Below are 17,973 nucleotides of genomic sequence, written 5' to 3' on the forward strand. Positions count from 1 at the left end.
AAGTCCCATGGACAGAAGGAACCTGGCAGGCTACAGTCCATGGGGTCATAAACAATTTGGACATGACTTAGCAGCTAAACAACACCAGCAAGTAGGTGTGTACTGGTAGCTCACTGATCTCTTAATGGTTTCAGTATAAGCTGGTGAGGTTGTAACTAAAATCCAAGGACAATCTTTTAACCTAGTCTAACTAAACTCATAAAGTTTCTTATCCCAGGCAGCTCTTTCTGCCTAATCTTATTTGATTGGAAGCTGTCTCAAGGCAAGGATAAGTTCTTGTATAATTTGGTTTTCAAACAAAAACATCAGAATCAGATCACCTGAGGTGGGGCTGAGACTGCATTTCTAGCAAGATCCTAGGTGATGCTGTTGCTGCTGGTCCAGGGACCACAGTTTGAACAAGACTGCTCTGAACCCTCAGGGAAAGAAGGTTCATGAGGACCCTGCCTCCCTGTTTCTGGAGTCTTGATACTATCATGCAGCCCAGGGCACGTCTCCTGCTAACGTGAATATGAGGACAACCCCTTCCCCTTTTGGGCTCCTCTCCTAGTTCCTTCAGTTCAGTTCGGTCACTCAGTCCTGTCCGACTCTTTGTGACCCCATGAACTGCACCACGCCAGGCATCCCTGTCCCTCACTAACTCCCGGAGTTTACTCAAACTCATGTCCATTGAGTCACTGATGCCATCTAACCATGTCATCCTCTTGTCGTCTCCTTCTCCTCCGCCTTCAATCTCTCCCAGCATCAGGGTCTTTTCAAATGTGTCAGCTCTTCGCATCAATTGAAGTTTCAACTTCAGCATCAGTCCTTCCAATGAACATTTAGGACTGATTTCCTTTAGGGTGGACTGGTTGGATCTCCTTGCAGTCCAAGGGACTCTCAAGAGTCTTCTCCAACACCACAGTTAAAAGCATCAACTCTTCAGCGCTCAGCTTTCTTTATAGTCCAACTCTCGCATCCATACATGACTATTGGAAAAATCATAGCTTTGACTAGGTGGATCTTGTCGGCAAAGTAATGTCTCTGCTTTTTAATATGCTGTCTAGTTTGGTCACAACTTTTCTTCCAAGGAGCAAGCGTCTTTTAATTTCATGGCTGCAGTCACCGTCTGCAGTGACTTTGGAGCCCCCAAAGATAAAGTCTCTCACTTTTTCCCCATCTATTTGCCATGAAGTGATGGGACCAGATGTCATGATATTAGTTTTCAGAATATTGAGTTTTAAGTCAGTTTTTTCACTCTCCTCTTTCACTTTCATCAAGAGGTTCTTTAGTTCATCACTTTCTGCCATAAGTGTGGTGTCATCTGCGTATCTGAGGTTATTGATATTTCTCCTGGCAATCTTGATTCCAGCTTGTGCTTCATCCAGTCCAGCATTTCTCATGATGTACTCTGCATATAATTTAAATAAGCAGGGTGACAATATACAGCCTTGGCGTAACTCCTTTCCTGATTTGGAAGCAGTCTGTTGTTTCATGTCCAGTCCTAACTGTTGCTTCTTGACCTGCAGACAGATTTCTCAGGAGACAGGTCAGATGGTCTGGTATTCCCATCTATTTAAAAATTTTCCACAGTTTCCGGTGATCCACACAGTCAGAGGCTTTGGCATAGTCAATAAAGCAGAGGTAGATGTTTTTCTGGAACTCTCTTGCTTTTTCAGTGATCAAACAGATGTTGGCAATTTGATCTCTGGTTCCTCTGCCTTTTCTAAATCCAACTTGAACATCTGGAAATTCACAGTTCATGTACTGTTGAAGCCTGGCTTGGAGAATTTTGAGCAGCACATTGCTAGCATGCGAGATTAGTGCAACTGTGCGGTAGTTTGAACATTCTTCGGCATTGCCATTCTTTGGGATCAAAATGAAAACTGACCTTTTCCAGTCCTGTGACCGCTGCTGAGTTTTCCAAATTTGCTGGCATATTGAGTGCAGCAATTTCACATCATCATCTTTTAGGATTTGAAATAGCTCAACCGGAATTCCATCACCTCCACTAGCTTTGTTCATAGTGATGCTTCCTAAGGCCCACTTGACTTCGCATTCCAGGATGTCTGGCTGTAGGTGAGTAATCACACCATGGTGATTATCTGGGTCGTGAAGATCTTTTTTGAATTGTTCTTCTGTGTATTCTTGCCACCTCTTAATATCTTCTGGTTCTGTTAGGTCCATACCATTTCTGTCCTTTATTGAGCCCATCTTTGCATGAAATGTTCCCTTGGTTATCTCTCATTTTCTTGAAGAGATCTCTAGTCTTTCCCATTCTGTTGTTCTCCTCTGTTTTTTTGCATTGATCACTGAGGAAGGCTTTATCTCTCCTTGCTATTCTTTTGAACTCTGCATTCAAATGGGAATATCTTTCCTTTTCTCCTTTGCTTTTCGCTTCTCTTCTTTTCACAGCTATTAGTAAGGCCTCCTCAGACAACCATTTTGCCTTTTTGCATTTCTTTTTCTTGATCATTGCCTCCTGTACAATGTCATGAAATGTCCTAGTTCCTTAGAGAAGTTGAAATTGTCACTCCAGGAAAGACTCCGATCTTTCTCCAGGACACCCTTAAAACCAAGATTTGTGGTTAATCATTTATTTGGGATGGTTTAGTTAATGGTTCTTAGCAGCATTCAGGTTTAGATTCTTTATGGTAAGTTATAATTGCAGCCAGTTATAATTGCACAGGAGATGGCGGTGGTGTTCATTCGCTAAGTCGTGTCTAATTCTTTGTGACCCCATGGACTGCAGCATGCCAGGCTTCCTTGTTCTTCACCATATCCTGGAGTTTGCTCAGACTTGTGTCTGTTGAGTTGGTGATGCCACCCAACCATGTAATTCCTCTGTCGCTTGCTTCTCCTCCTGCCTTCAATCTTTCCCAGCGTCAGGGTCTTTTCCAATGAATGAGTAGACTGTTCGTATCAGGTGACCAGAGTAAAGGTGAGGGCGACAGGTTTCCTCATTATAAGCTCACTCAGGTATGAATAAAAACGAGGCTCAGGTGGCATTCTGCCCATTTATAGGTTTATTAGCAGGCTGGCGCGATGCAGTCATACAGTCTGTTTCATATGCCTAACAAAGTTCTAACTCTGTCCTTTTGGGGGGAGGGGGTAGTGTTTTGGTGGCGCTTTGCATTCAGTGTTTACCTGTAGCAAGTATGGCAGCATTTTATGGACAATATGTTAGTTTTCTACTGTTGCCGTTAGAAATTACTACAAATGCAGCAGCTTGAAGCCAATTATCTCACAGTTCTTAGGTTAGAAGTCCAGGCACCAATTAACCTGGTTGTATCTCTGGTCTGGATTTCACAAGGCTCAGTGGAAGCTGCTGGTGGGCCTGCGTTCCTTTCTGGGGCTCAGAAGACGAAGTATTCCCAAACTCATTCAGGTTGGCTGAGTTCAATGCCATGTGACTGTAACACTGAGGTCCTCCTTTGCTTGCTAGCTCTTGGCTGGGGGTGCATCTCAATATCTCGAGGCTGGCTGTATCCCTTTGTTCGTAGCCCCCTCCCTGCATCTTCAAAACCAGCCTCATGCCCTGTCCAGAAGGGTTGAATCCTTCTCACGCTCTGAGTCTCTCTGACCATCTCCACCGCTTCGGCCCTATCTCCCCTCATCCTCTAACTCAGATTGTGCTGACTCGCTACCCTTCTCTGCTTACACAAGGCTCCAAGCCCTTGTAAAAAGTTTCTGGAAGTTCTGACTCCCCCCTTGCCGGGAAACATCACATGGGTTCTTGAGATGAGGACTGAGTTCAGTCTTCCCTGTCTACTTTTAAGGGTTCATGTGACTCCATGGGGCCCACCTGGCAATCCAGAATTATCTTTCTAGTTTAAGGTCAGCTTAGTAACCTTAATTCTTTGTTTAAAAAAAAAAACAAAACAACATTTTATTTTTTTATTGGAATATAAGGAGCCTGGCAGGCTATAGTCCATGGGGCTGCAAAGAGTCAGACATGATTGAGCAAGTGAGAGCAGCATAGCTGATTAAAAATGTTGTGACAGTTTCAGGCAGATAGCAAAGTGACTCAGCTTAACAGTGTTGTGACAGTTTCAGGCAGATAGTGAAGGGACTCTGCCATACATACACATGTATCCATTCTACCCCAAACTCACCTCCTAACCAGACTGCCACATAACACTGAGCAGAATTCCCTCTGCTACACAGTAGGTCCTTGTTAGTAACCTTAATTCTTAATCCCAGCTGCAGAACCCCTTCACAGAAATACCTGAATTGTGTTTGATTCAATCATTAAGGCCCAGGAATCTTGGAGTGACATCTTTGGGGTTCTGCCTCCCACAGACAGAATTTCTTATTATGACATTTTGACTCAGGGGCCAAATAATTTCCTGGAATCAGCAACTGGACCTCCAGCCAGTTACCAATCAAGCCAGTGCACATCTGTGGACCTACCTGGGTCAGACGTTTCTGCGGTAGTTCTTATCAGTCCTCTTACTTCAAATACCTTGAATTCACCACTGAAGAGAGATTTCCAACAACCATGGTACCAATTAACGAAGCCAGTGATTTAAGCTGTGTGAAAGTCCATCTCTGACCTCCAGTGTGCTGATTACCATGGTGCTGGTTGCTGATAAGGACAGCTAGCTGACCGACTGGGACTTGCGGTGGCCTTAGCTGTTGTGTGTGTGGCCTTTGATTAGAAGCTAGTTAACTACTCCAGCAGTCTGTATTATAGATTAAGACAACTAATTGCCCTCAGGCAGGAGATTAAAGCCAACAGACACACACAATTTTTTTTAATTTTTTTAAATTTTTTATTTTTCAGTGGGTTTTGTCATACATTGACATGAATCAGCCATAGAGTTACACGTATTCCCCATCCTGATCCCCCCTCCCACCTCCCTCTCCACCCGATTCCTCTGGGTCTTCCCAGCCCACCAGGCCCGAGCACTTGACTCATGCATCCCACCTGGGCTGGTGATCTGTTTCACCACAGATAATATACATGCTGTTCTTTGGAAACATCCCACCCTTACCTTCTCCCACAGAGTTCAAAAGTCTGTTCTGTACTTCTGTGTCTCTTTTTCTGTTTTGCATATGGGGTTATTGTTACCATCTTTCTAAATTCCATATATATGTGTTAGTATGCTGTAATGTTCTTTATCTTTCTGGCTTACTTCACTCTGTATAATGGGCTCCAGTTTCATCCATCTCATTAGAACTGATTCAAATGAATTCTTTTTAATGGCTGAGTAATATTCCATGGTGTATATGTACCACAGCTTCCTTATCCATTCGTCTGCTGATGGGCATCTAGGTTGCTTCCATGTCCTGGCTATTATAAACAGTGCTGTGATGAACATTGGGGTGCACGTGTCTCTTTCAGATCTGGTTTCCTCAGTGTGTATGCCCAGAAGTGGAATTGTTGGGTCATATGGCAGTTCTATTTCCAGTTTTTTAAGAAATCTCCACACTGTTCTCCATAGTGACTGTACTAGTTTGCATTCCCACCAACAGTGTAAGAGGGTTCCCTTTTCTCCACACCCTCTCCAGCATGTATTGCTTGTAGACTTTTGGATAGCAGCCATCCTGACTGGCGTGTAATGGTACCTCATTGTGGTTTTGATTTGCATTTCTCTGATAATGAGTGATGTTGAGCATCTTTTCATGTGTTTGTTAGCCATCTGTATGTCTTCTTTGGAGAAATGTCTGTTTAGTTCTTTGGCCCATTTTTTGATTGGGTCATTTATTTTTCTGGAATTGAGCTGCAGGAGTTGCTTGTATATTTTTGAGATTAATCCTTTGTCTGTTTCCTCATTTGCTATTATTTTCTCCCAATCTGAGGGCTCAGACACACATTTATATTGCACTGCTTATGTTGAAGTGTTTTGAAATAAATTCAGATGATGTGACAAAGACTCTTGTCCCCTCAACTGAGGGCTTCAGGGGAGTCCTGTCGCATCTTATTGTCACCCTGTGCCTGGCACAGTGGTTGTACAGCAGATACTTGCTAAGTAAATAGGTGAATCGACGCATTTCCATGCTGTAATACACCAGGGCTTCCTTGGTGACTCAGATGGTAAGGAATCTGCCTGCAGTGCAGGAGACCTGAGGTTGAACCCTGGGTTGGGAAGATCCCCTGGAGAAGAGAATGACAACCCACTGCAGTATTCTTGCCTGGAGAGTTCCGTGGACTGAGGAACCTGGTGGAGTACAGTCTATAGGGTCTCCAAGAGTCTGACATGACTGAACAGTTAAGACTTTCACTTTTCGCTTTCATGCTGTAATACATGAACAATCAGATACATTTCATGAACAGCATGGTGGACAAAGTGAATTGGGAGAAAGTGGGAACATGGCTCAGGGTGCTTTGTTGAACTGGGAATGTATTGTATGCATGATGCTATAAACATGCACACTGCAAACTGAGACTTGCAAATCTTTGCCAACATTTATTTCAAGAATGCTTTATGAAAGAGGGATGGCTCCGTTGTGATAGATTATTTTCTTGCTAGATTTAAGTGCCCTAGTGGCAGTGCACATTTACATTGCATAGCCCCTGTGCATTGCATGAATGAATAAAGGCTGTCTACCTGTCTCAACGTCGTTATTGTTCAGTCCCTAAGTCGTGTCACTCTTACAAAAAATAAGTTATTCGAAAGAGAATGGAGGCTTACTGAGAGTGTCAGGTAGCTGTTGTATTTCATTCACCATCAGCGGATTACCCGTTTTTTCCCTCTTGCTTTCTGTTTTTTCTTCCTTAAAATTAACAGTCTGAATTTCCACAGGCCTCACCTGTCTTTGGGTAGGATGAGGTTACAGCAGTAATAACTCATTTCACTGACTTGTTGCCCACCTCTCCTTACACAAGGCCCCAGGCCCTTGTTAAAGTATCTCTGGAAGTTTTAGGACGTTCCCCAGGGGCACGGCCTGTGCTTCTGACCAAGAAAGTTCCGGATGCCGGGGTAGCTGGCCCTTCTCTCCTGAAGCCTTGCCCCACGTTAGCCCCTGGTACCCAGGTGGCATTCCCTGGAGCTGAGTCCTCAGGTAGCAGTTCAGGGTTTTATTAATAGCCTCTACCCTGCTTCTCACAGGAGAAATCCGATGATAGAATGGCACCCTGTGCTTGAAACTGCTCTCCCCTTGGGCCGAGGCTTTCTGACCCAGTCATTTGATCAGCCGGCTCCTTCCTTAAAGGAAATCCTCCCAAGAGACTCTCAGCCCCTGTAGGCAGTCCTGCAAGTTCACCTGCCCAGCCTCAACACTGTGTAAAGCAGGTGGAGGTAAAGCCAGGGTCCCTCCAGCCTGTTGGCTTGGACCACGTCTTCCGCTTTCTCAGTCCCGAACTGCATTTCTCTTCCTCCCCCCATGATGCTTTCTTGTAGGGGTACAGGAAAGAGAGGGGCCAGACTTTGGAGGTTCTGTATAGGTATGGTGCTCTTTAAAAATCAAGACTGTAGTTTCAGAGTTTACTGTTTCTTACTGACTTGGCTTTATGACATTTGCTTTGGTGATAAAGACCCCCCCCTCACCCCTGCCCTCTCTGCCCTGCCAAAGAAATCCTCTTCCTCATCCTTTTTATTTTTCTCTTCTTGTTGTGAACATTTCCCAATGTGAGATGAAAACCCAGATCAGATAAAATTGACAGGAACCTTTACTGTGAAAGTTCAGGATGCTAAAACAAAACAAAACAAAACTATAATGATTGATAACACAGGAGAGTCACTTTTCATAGTGTCCAGATGTTGTGAAAAAATGTAAGATCTACCTTAAATGCAGTAAGTAGCCTCAGGTGTTCTGTGTCCCAAATATTACTTTCAAATATATATATAATTATTTTCAAGTGAAACACTCAGAGATGAAAAGTAACCCGTGTCCTTCTCTCTTTCACTGCCTGGAGATAAAGCCCAGTTTGGTTTATTTCTGCCATTCCTTTTTAAAAAATATTCCTTATATGGTCGTTTCTAAGCAGCAAAATATCTGTGTGATTAAAATGTCAAAAGGAGTAGGAAAACTGGCCGCTGAGAAAAACGTACTTGGAGATTTAACACAGAGGCAGGAGAGGGGTGGGGAGAAGGCTGGTTCTAGGTTCCGGGTTGTGGATGGAGGTGACCGAGGGAGATGCCCCTACCCCAGCCCCCCGCCTGCCACTGGCACAGGCGCCTGGACAGTGTAAGGAGCTGGCAGGAGTGCTCCCGTGCAAGCTGCGGGCTGGGCGCCTGTGTGACCACTTTGGGGCACGCTTCCTGTTTCTCTTCATCCTAAGAGCCCTTTGTCTCTGCGTTGAGGAGCCCCCTTCCCCCTGTATCACAGAGCAGAGGATGGGGGGCAGAGGAAGCCGGGGAAATCGAGATGAGAAAAGAGATCCAGAGCTGTTGTGAACTGGGTGTAGTTTATGATCGAGAACAATCCCCGTTCATCATAAACCTTGTAAACGGGGCAGACTGGTGCCCCACTCATGGCTGCAGACCCTGCTCAGGCCCTGACGGAGGAGTGGTCTTCCTCAGAGGGGCCGCCCACGGAGGGCTGTGCTCTGCATACCTGATACCCAAGTGTGGCCCGTGGTGGCCACCATACCTGGTCACCTCATCGGAAGCTGCGTCTTTAAGAGCTCCCCATGGTCTCCTTATGCCCAGTTAAGCTTGAGAAGTGCTTTCCACCAGCGCCTTGGGGCCCAGGAGTGATGGGAGGGAAGGCCGCTGCAGCAGGAAGCATGCTAGCTTCTGGATGCGCCCATTTTTAAGCTAATACCTGAGAGTCTTGTTTTTAAGCGCCTCTTGTCTTAAACAGGAGTCAGCAAACTGTGCTTTGTGGGTAATTGTTATTATAGTATTAGCTTCTGGTTAATCTGCGGGGATTAACTTGATAGTGCTTGTTTTACATGAAGGGGTGAAGTTATTTTGCTTTTTTTAGGTAGTTTATGCTTGTGTGTGTGTATGTCTTTGTGTGTGTGTGTGTGTGTGTGTGTTGGGGGGTGTCCACTTAGTCATGTCTGACTCTTTGCAACCCTTTGGACTGGAGCCCGCTAGGCTCCTCTGTCCATGGGTTTCTCCAGGAAAGAATACTGGAGTGGGTTGCCATTCCTTTCTCCAGGGGATCGTCCCAACCCAGGGATTGTACCCGCATCTTCTATGTTTCCTGCATTGCAGGCGAACTTGGGAATGTTGAATGTGTCATTGTAAACAAAAAGCTGTGGGTAGAAAGGTGCTGGGCAGTCGTTTCCCCTGAGTAAGGGTCACAGGTTAGGGAAATGTGTTTTTCGGTTTTGATCTCTGTTGATGATGAATTTGGGCACTTCATTTAGAAGTTTTCCATTTCAGTGGCATAGAACTCAGTGTCACTGTGGCTTAATAGATGGCAGTTTAGTGTAAGAGCAGTGATTACAATGGCTCCTAACTGGTGTGGCCTCTGGTCGTCCTGTCCTGTGGTCAGTCTGGTCAGCTGCCCATATCACAGACCCTGAGTGCCCCTTGTCACAGAACAAGGGTAATGGTAGCTCTTATCTTTCTGGAGGGTGTGTACCTCCTATTAACTCTGATTCCTCAAGGTTCCTTCTTCAACCTGTTATTGGTGTTTTCTGTTGGAGTAGGATCTTTCCTTGAGTGTCTGATGATTTTAGTTTGTAAGTACAAGGTACTAAAAAGCTGACTAAATAGTAGAGCATTGTGTGTGTGTGTGTGTGTGTGTGTGTGTGTGTGTGTCTGTGTGGGGAAGGCTTTGTGGTAGAGTGATGGGTCAGGGACCCACCATTTCTTTGGGGGCTTGGCTCCAACTGTGATGATGTATAGGTCTTTTCTCCTCCCAGGGAGGAATCTCTAATCCAGGGATCCCTAACCTGTAGGATATAATGCCAGATGGTCTGAGGTGGAGCTGATGCAATAATAATAAAAAATAAGGCGCACAATAAATGTAATGGCACTTTAATCATCCCCAGACCGTCTCTCCCAACCCCACCCCATCCCACCCCCAACCTCGGTCCATGGAGAAATGTTTGTCTTCCACAAAACCTGTGTCTGGTACCAAAAAAGGTTCCTCCTTGGTGTGCAAGCTTGCTGTCGGCATTTTCGTAGCAGACAGCTGGGGTAGAGGGTGTGGAGAGATGCATCTGGGTGGGGCCCACCAATCCACACGGAGAATTTTTCTCAATCCCTGGTTTAGTGTAGCACTCAAGAGTTGAGCTCTTAACTCTCCATGGTCTTGGAATTCAGCCTTTCCAGGGAAGAATTCTGCATCCAGGATGAAGGAGGGAATGCTTCCTGGTTTGGGAAGGCATTCTGGAGGGGTCTTACTTTCCTTTCAGTAGATTTCCAGCCCACACTTGGGCATTCAACCCTGCCATGACCCTGCCTTCAGAGGGTCTGCTGTCTGTGAGGCTGAGCCCTCCCTCCCCCAGTCCTAACCTTTCCTGCTGTGCTCCGTCCATGCTCCTTGGCAGTCTGTTTCCACTTGCAGAAGTTTGGTTTCTTGCCTGTGGTTGTCTTCCATCTCCACTGCTCTCTCTTAAATCCCCTTACTGCAGCTTTAATGGTGTTTTGAAAGGGAGTGAGGGCGAACGAGCGTTCATCTGCTGTGTTTAATGGAAAGTGCCCAAGAGTCGCTAACGAGCAATTGAGGGGGGAAAGAAGAAAACCTCCGAGTTATAAATTTATCCGCTTTTATAGCATTTGAGGTTCAGCTGTTTGTGAAAAGCAATTTAAATAAAAGGATCATGTTGGAGAGCCGTGGTTTATATTCACTTCATAATATTTCAGCTCCTAGTAAAAGAGGAGATCAGAAACGAGAGAGTATGAATAGAAGATTTGCTGGATGTACAACCAAGACCCAGGGTTGGGTGGTAGAAGGCCCTACTGCCCTGGCCTTTTCTAGTGCCTGTTTAATCTAGATTTCCTAGTTTTTATAAGTGCTGAGTGGTGATTTAAGTACATGGGCTTCAAACCTGCATGCACCTCAAAACTGTTTGAATTCCTTCTTTACCGTGTGTTGGCCTTGAGCAAACTGTTTCACTGATTTGAGCCTCAGCTTCCTGACCTAAAAATGGGGGAAATAGTGTTTTTCCTCCAAAGTTATTAGGACTGGATGAATTAATGTATGTAAGTCCTTACCCTTGTGTGGCCGTTGACTGCAGTTTTATTGTTTCTTGCTTATTGTTACATGCCAGGGCTCCTTTCCTTTCCAGCCTCACTGTTTACTGGGGCAGGCACTGCCAACCTGGGAGCTAGAGACACTTGACCTCTGCTCTCAGGATATTCCCCTAAGAGCTGAAGCCCCCCTCCTTGTTCTTTTAGCTCTGGGATGTACTGAAGTTTGAGCTGGAGAGGGACGGAGACCATATTTAAACCTAGGTCTGCCCAGCTCTAAAGGCTCTGCTCTTTTTAAAAAAAAACAAAACAACTAATTGATTTACAATGTTATGTTAGTTTCTTCTGGATAGCACAGTGAATCAGTTCAGAGGCTTTGAACCATTCAGAGGCTCTGCTCTTAACACCATCGCCTTAGTGTTGAATATCTCCTACAGTGAGGGATCGACCTCTGAATAGAACACAGTTACAGGCAAACGGATGGGCATAGATGCTTTCCAAAGACTCTGGGTGATGTTGAGGTTCATATTCCAACCATTCCTAACCGTCATTGTTCATCCATGTGAAATAGTAAACACTCTCCGCAGGAGAACATTTTGGAAGGACGTGTGGGATAGGTGGATTGCTGGGAAGTAGGTCTCTGTAAGTTATTACTATTCCCCGAGGAGTTAAGGTGAACAGAAACTTACAGGTACTTCATGAGTAGAGAGCGTGGTTGCTGTTTTGGGTGACTTGAATCATTGGACAATAATAATAAAAGGCTTTAGCTCCCTTGAGTTCTGTAAATGGAGAAGAGTGGATGAAGAGACAAAGGTGCTCTTGATCTCTTTTCCTATAAGGAGTGGTTTGGGAACCCAGAGTGTAGAAAATTTCTTGCATTTGTCCTGGGTCTGTTTCTGCCTGCCCTGTTCAGGTTCTTCCTAGTTGCTATCTCCTTCATAGCAAGTATCTTTGTTTCCCCTCTCCTCCTCAGTCTTTCTCTTCATGCATATTTATATATGGATAGATGTGTATTCTTAATAAAATCTGAATTGTACTTTGTTTTATAGCTGACATTTTCCACGTACATTCCTTCCGCCCATCCCCAGTAACTATTCCGTTTCAACCTTTAAAAACAGTCCTTTTCTGGGACTCCCCTGCTGGTCTAGTGGTTAATAATCTGCCTTCCAATGCAGGGGAATGCAAGTTCCATCCCTGGTCGGGGAACTAAGATCCCACATGCCCCAGGGCAACTAAGCCCGCATACCACAAGGAAAGATCCTGCAGGCCTCCACTGAGACCCAGTGCAGCCAAATAAATTAATTAATTAAAAAAAAAACTCCCTTTCTAACAGGGTTAAATCAATTATGAAGACAGCCATATGGTTAACTACTACATTAGTTATTTTAGAATCATGATTTCTAAAGTCTGAAATAATATCCTATTTGTCAAGCTCTATAAGCTCCTTTGATCTTGTAGCCTATTTTCAGTTGTGGTACTATAACTGGCTGGGAATTAGATTATTTTTATGGTAGTGTAGACACTTTTGCAGTAAACCTTTAGGTGGCAGCATGTCTCACCGTAAACCACATTCTGAATAGAATTTCTCAGATGCATGAGACGTTTGACACAGGAGGATCTCAGAATCTGCCCAACTCCCCCTGTCGTGTGTAGTGCCCAGGCTGAGGCCCTGGGAGGGCCGGGCTGTGTCTGAGGGCTGAACAGGAGAGAGAACTGTAGACCCCTGTCTGCGACTCATCCTCCGCCTTCTCTTAGTGATATGAAATGTTTCCTATCTCTGTAACCTTATTAAAAGCACACTTTAAGTATAAGGCAACCAAGGAAAACAAGAGTCAAGTGGATGATTCCGGACCAAAGTGTAATGGGATGTTTGAAAGGACCGCACAGAATAGGCAGTGTTTTTAATTTTTTTTAAGCAGCTTTACTTAGATATAATTCACATGCCATACAGTCCACTCATTTGAAGTGTACACTGCAGCAGTTTTCAGTATATTCACAAGGTTTTGTACCATCACCACAACCTAATTTTAGATTATTTTTTCACCCCAGACTCACTAGCCATCACCCCGCAAGCCTGCACATCCCCCAGGCCCTGATAACCATTCATACTGTTTCTGTAAATTTGCCTATTCTGGACATTCCATTTGAATGGAATCATATATTATGTGGTCTTTGGGGACTGGCTTCTTTTACTGAGCAAAATATTTTCAGGCTTCGCCCATGTTTAGCATGAATCAGTACTTCCTTTTTATTGCCCAGTGATAAGTATATCATGTTTTGTTGTCATCAGTTGATGGACATTTGGCTGTTAATGAGTAATGTTACTAAGAGCATTCATGTACAGATTTTTGTCTGAATGTATATTTACACGGAAGTGGATTTATTGGACCATATGTGTAACCTTCTTGGGAACTGCCAAGCTGTTTCCCAAAGTGACTGCATGTGTACATTACCACCAGCAATGTGTGAGGGTTTCATGTAGCCTAATTCAGAATTCCAGATTATCTGATGATAAGCTGGGGTTGAAGAGGTGGTGAGAGAGATGATTAACAGGCTCTCTTTGTCCCCGAATTGCATGCCAGACTGACTGCTCTGCCTTCCCTCTTCTACGTCAGCTGCCAAGAAAGCAGCCGTCTTTCCTGCCCGGCACAAATGCCATGTGTCACCAGGCTGATCAAATGCCCGCGTTCCATGGCTGCGCAGAGCATGTTGATGTTACAGCCTGGCGGTTTGTGATCCTTGCCTCCTGACTTTGGGGAGATACCAGGCAACCTGATCGTCTCGGTCCCAGTTAGAGACAAATTCCAAGTTAAAAACCTTCACAACGAGCCGCCCAGGTCCGAACATGTCAAAATCACTTCCGTGACATATACCAAAGACAGCTGTAGAGGCTGCATAGCAGAAGAGCTGCTTTTGTTTTTCTGAGTTTACATTCTGCGAGCTGAGCTTCCACCCATCTCTTTGGCAGCCCAGTCTGGACGTTGCGGCGTCTGTACTGAAATGACTGTGTGTGTGTTCACGGGAGGGGAAGGGGCTGGCTCTTTAGGCATCTCTGGGTTCTGGTGAGGACACACACTGTACATTCTGAAGCTTTGTTTGCAGCTGGAAAAAATTAGACACACTCAGATCTTTCCCTGCTACAGGTCCTGTCAGGAAGCCCAAGTATGTGGAAAGCCCCAGAGTGCCTGGAGATGCAGTCATAATCCCGTTCCGAGACGTGCCCAAGCCAGCAGAGCCCAGTGAGAATGGTAAGGATTTGTTTGCAATGATTTTCTCCCCTAAAGATTTTACACTGTGACACTCCACTTTTGAGGGAAACTTGAGTGCCTCTTGTAGGAATCCTTCGCTAAACTGAATATATCTGGGAAGTGGTTTTCCTTGGGCAGTTAGGGAGATCTGTTTAGCTAATGTGAATTCTTTAGATTGTATACAGTGTAGGAATAATGGTGCATATGCATTGTTTAAGGATTGAGACTTATTTCCTGTCAATTTTGACCTCCCCAGTATGGGGGGATATAAAAAGTCAGCCAGCAGACTGCTTCCAAGATTTTTTTTTTTTTAGTTCTCCGTCGTTTTAGAATATTTTAACAACAGGCTTTGGCTGAAAAGCTGAAACTGTAGCTGGACAAAGCTTATAATACCTAGCTTTAGTAAAAGCACTTGGTAGCTTTTGAAAGCTGCTTATTTTTTTTTAACATCAAAAGTTTTTCTTTAGAGAATGTTGAAGTAGAGACCAAAAAATCCTCCAAATTGATTGATGATTGATAACTTTTCATGAGGGCACTTTATATTTTGCTTTTTTCCTTCTATTTGAAAATACATGTAACAGACAAAAGCTCTAGCATTTCATAGATATTATTAATAGCACTTAATTTTTTTTACTTAATTCAAGAATGGACCTGTTCGTTCTTTTCTGTCAGTGGGGATGTTTCCCCAACTCACAACTCTAAGGACTTTGTGTGTTTTGAATTTATATCCTATTTTGCTGCAGAAACACATGGATAAGAATTCTGAGGAATATGGAGAAGCCTATTGTACCTCCAGTATGGACACAAGTTTCTGTAGTAATGATGAAAGAGAAAAATCACCTGTATTTCCACCTTAGAAGAAATGGCATCCTTGTCTCTCTAATTGTGGGTGGAAAAGAGTACAGCTAGCTCTCCTTTTATTTTCTGCCACTGTGTGTGTGTTTCATGTGTTGGCTGAGACATAGTGGGGAGTGAGTATGAAGTATAAAATGTGATAGGAACATGGAGCGGGGGGGAGTGGTGACAGTAAAGTTAAAAATAAGCTGAGTGAGGGGTTGGCAGAAAATGAAAGTCAGAAAGAGGTGTTCAGGGTGGGTGGGGGCTGAGGTGGGACCAGCAGCCCCACCATTTTTCCTTCTGCCCAGGCATGCGGTCATTTGGTTTATGTGAGAGATTCACACCAGGATTTGTGCTGGGGAGGGGCAGGGCGCCAGGTGTGTGGTCTTGCAGAGGGGAGGATCCGTGGTGCTGTCTGGTTAGAACAGCCAGAGAACCTGCAAACATGAGGACCCTCCTGGTTGTGAATTCATGTGTGCCGGGTGTCTGTGGGCTGATCTGTTCTCTCATTTCCATTCTGGGTATCAAAAAGAAAATGAAAACTTGTTCCTCTGAAGTGAATATCAAGAATCTGAATTTACTGAGCTGCCTGCCCATTTCAGACTAAGCCTGCCAACTCTTGCCCTTGTCCCCATTTGCCTGTGGAGTCCTGGTTGGTTACGCCCCTGGTATTTGACTGGTGTAGACTCCATGATATGACCCCCTGTTCCATGGGCGGGAGTCCTGTTGAGGTCCTGTCTAGTGTTTAGGACTCCCCCTGGAGTGAGAATGAGGACAAATTTAGGATTTTTGTTGGGCAAAGAAATAAGGTTATAAATAATTCCCAATGTCAACTCTTCTCCCCTTGTTCAAGGCAGAATTGACTTTCTTAGGGGAGAAGTTGTTCTTATGCTTGGCTGCCAGCTGAGCTAAATTCAAGCACAGTGATTGATGTTGCTGGTGTAGCCAGCAGTCTGCAGACACGCTTACTCCTGAGACCCTTGCTCTTGGATTTAGGCTCATCCTTCTCAATGGAGACTGACATTGTGACATACCTGGGCTGCTAATACACACCAGGGATTTCCAGAAGTTTGCCTAGAATTAAGAGGCAGGGTACATTTCCCCTCTTTTAGGTGTTTGGGAAAGGGATATAGTTCATGCTTGTGGGCATGTGATCTTTCATGGGTTGCTATGATGCTGGTGGGAGCCCCATCAGACTTATCTGTTGGTTGATGAAGAGGCGGTTGCCTAACAAAATTTATCTTGATAATTAGTAAAGGATGGCATGTTTTGTAATTCCCCATAGACTCCTTTACATTTCTGTGGGGTTAATGAAGTTTGCCATATTAAAGTATAAATTTTACGTCCAGGTCATTGAATCTAAAGGCAAAGCTGGAGCAAACTGAAAGTAATTGAGTCTGAGTATTCATCCAAACATGTACAGATGCATGATGAGCTAAATCCTAATTTCTAGGCTTTCATGGCAGTAGTATCACTTAAGTTTTAATTTAAAACTTGGGCTTATACTTTACATACTTCCTTTGGGCATTTTTTTTAAAAAAGTCTCTAAGACACTCTTTTGGATGCTGTCAATAATAGCATTTTGGTATTCACCAGACTGATGAACTATTGGAAACAGCTCCTTGTGAAATGCTTTTGAAATTTTTCATGGATTTGTGAAATATCAGGTTATTCCTAGATGTTTGAAATACCCTTCCCAGACTCAACTGCCTTGCTTTATGGTTGTGTGGCTCCATAAATCCTTGACTCTTAGCTTTCTGAAATTTAAAGTAAAACAAAATCAGTGAGCACTTGGAATTTATTCATTAATTTATAAACAGTTGTATTTGTAATCTGCATATTTTAGCCATCTGGGAAGTGGGATATATGATATGGCAGATGAACATTTTTGTTACAAGCAAAGAACCTGTTTATTAAAGTTTACACTAACCTGCAAACCTTTTCATGGAAAGGTTTACTTTATTCAGTATTTTTAAATGTATTGGAAAAACAGCATTTTTTCTTAATCCTCAAACAAAATACAATTCCCTTTTTCCTGTCAAATGATCCTAGTAAGCTTACATGTAGAATAAGCTCTTCACAAATAAGCTTCCTATTACTAGGCCAACATATTGTTTATGGGGAAAATGCCACCCACGGAACAATACCTCTGCCTTAAGGGAAAATAAAAAAACAGATAAATTAGGGAGGATTATTTAACTGTAATAGGATTCACAGCTACGTTTTTCTTGAATTTGGGGCAGCCATAATCTGTTCAGGTTTGCTTCGATCTATCCTTACTACTTGAGCAAGCTTTGATGGGAAAGGGTGAGAAAGTTTTAGTCTTATGAGTCATTGTTTGATGAAGATCAATCCAAAATATGATGAAACTTTTTTTCTAGCCATCTGGTTAGCAAGTAGAACTAACATATGAAACAGAAGAATAATTAAATGCAGAACTATATTACTGGGAGGAGTGAATCTTTTTTTAGATATTTTCAGTAAATATTGATACTTCATGTTTTTGATGACTATTTTAGACATTCAGAAAGATGTAGAGAGTGAAAAAGGTATAAAGAATATGATACCTGTCTACCCACTACTCAGTTTAAGAAAGAAAACATGACTTTTTTTCCTCCTGATCACATTGCTCTTGCTTTCCCAAGAGGTAACTTTGCTCCTGCTAATTTAATTTCCATTTTCTTAGAATGGTGTTGCACCACTTGACCAATGGTTGATTAAGGTTTTAGCTCGATAGAAGTATAGAAGGGGAAACATCCCTGGTATGTGTGCAGCGGAACAGAGACTAGAGTAGAATAGCCATTCGTTCTGCATTTCCTTGAATAAAAAATTCTTGTGCTGTGAAAAGGACTGTGTTGGATGCTATTTGA

General features: G+C 43.7%; 1 protein-coding gene across 9 annotated transcripts in view; it reads left to right on the forward strand.

Annotated features, from left to right (window-relative positions):
- TANC1 (tetratricopeptide repeat, ankyrin repeat and coiled-coil containing 1) overlaps positions 1–17,973 on the forward strand; it is a 241,804-nt gene that overhangs the window by 134,405 nt on the left and 89,426 nt on the right. For all 9 annotated transcript variants that reach the window (XM_065931608.1, XM_065931606.1, XM_065931605.1 and 6 more), the window contains one exon: positions 14,162–14,266. In XM_065931608.1, coding sequence (XP_065787680.1) covers positions 14,162–14,266 — 105 coding nt within the window. The remainder of the gene's footprint in view (positions 1–14,161; positions 14,267–17,973) is intronic.

This window comes from Muntiacus reevesi, chromosome 3 (genome assembly GCF_963930625.1).
Source record: "Muntiacus reevesi chromosome 3, mMunRee1.1, whole genome shotgun sequence".
NCBI lineage: Eukaryota > Metazoa > Chordata > Mammalia > Artiodactyla > Cervidae > Muntiacus > Muntiacus reevesi.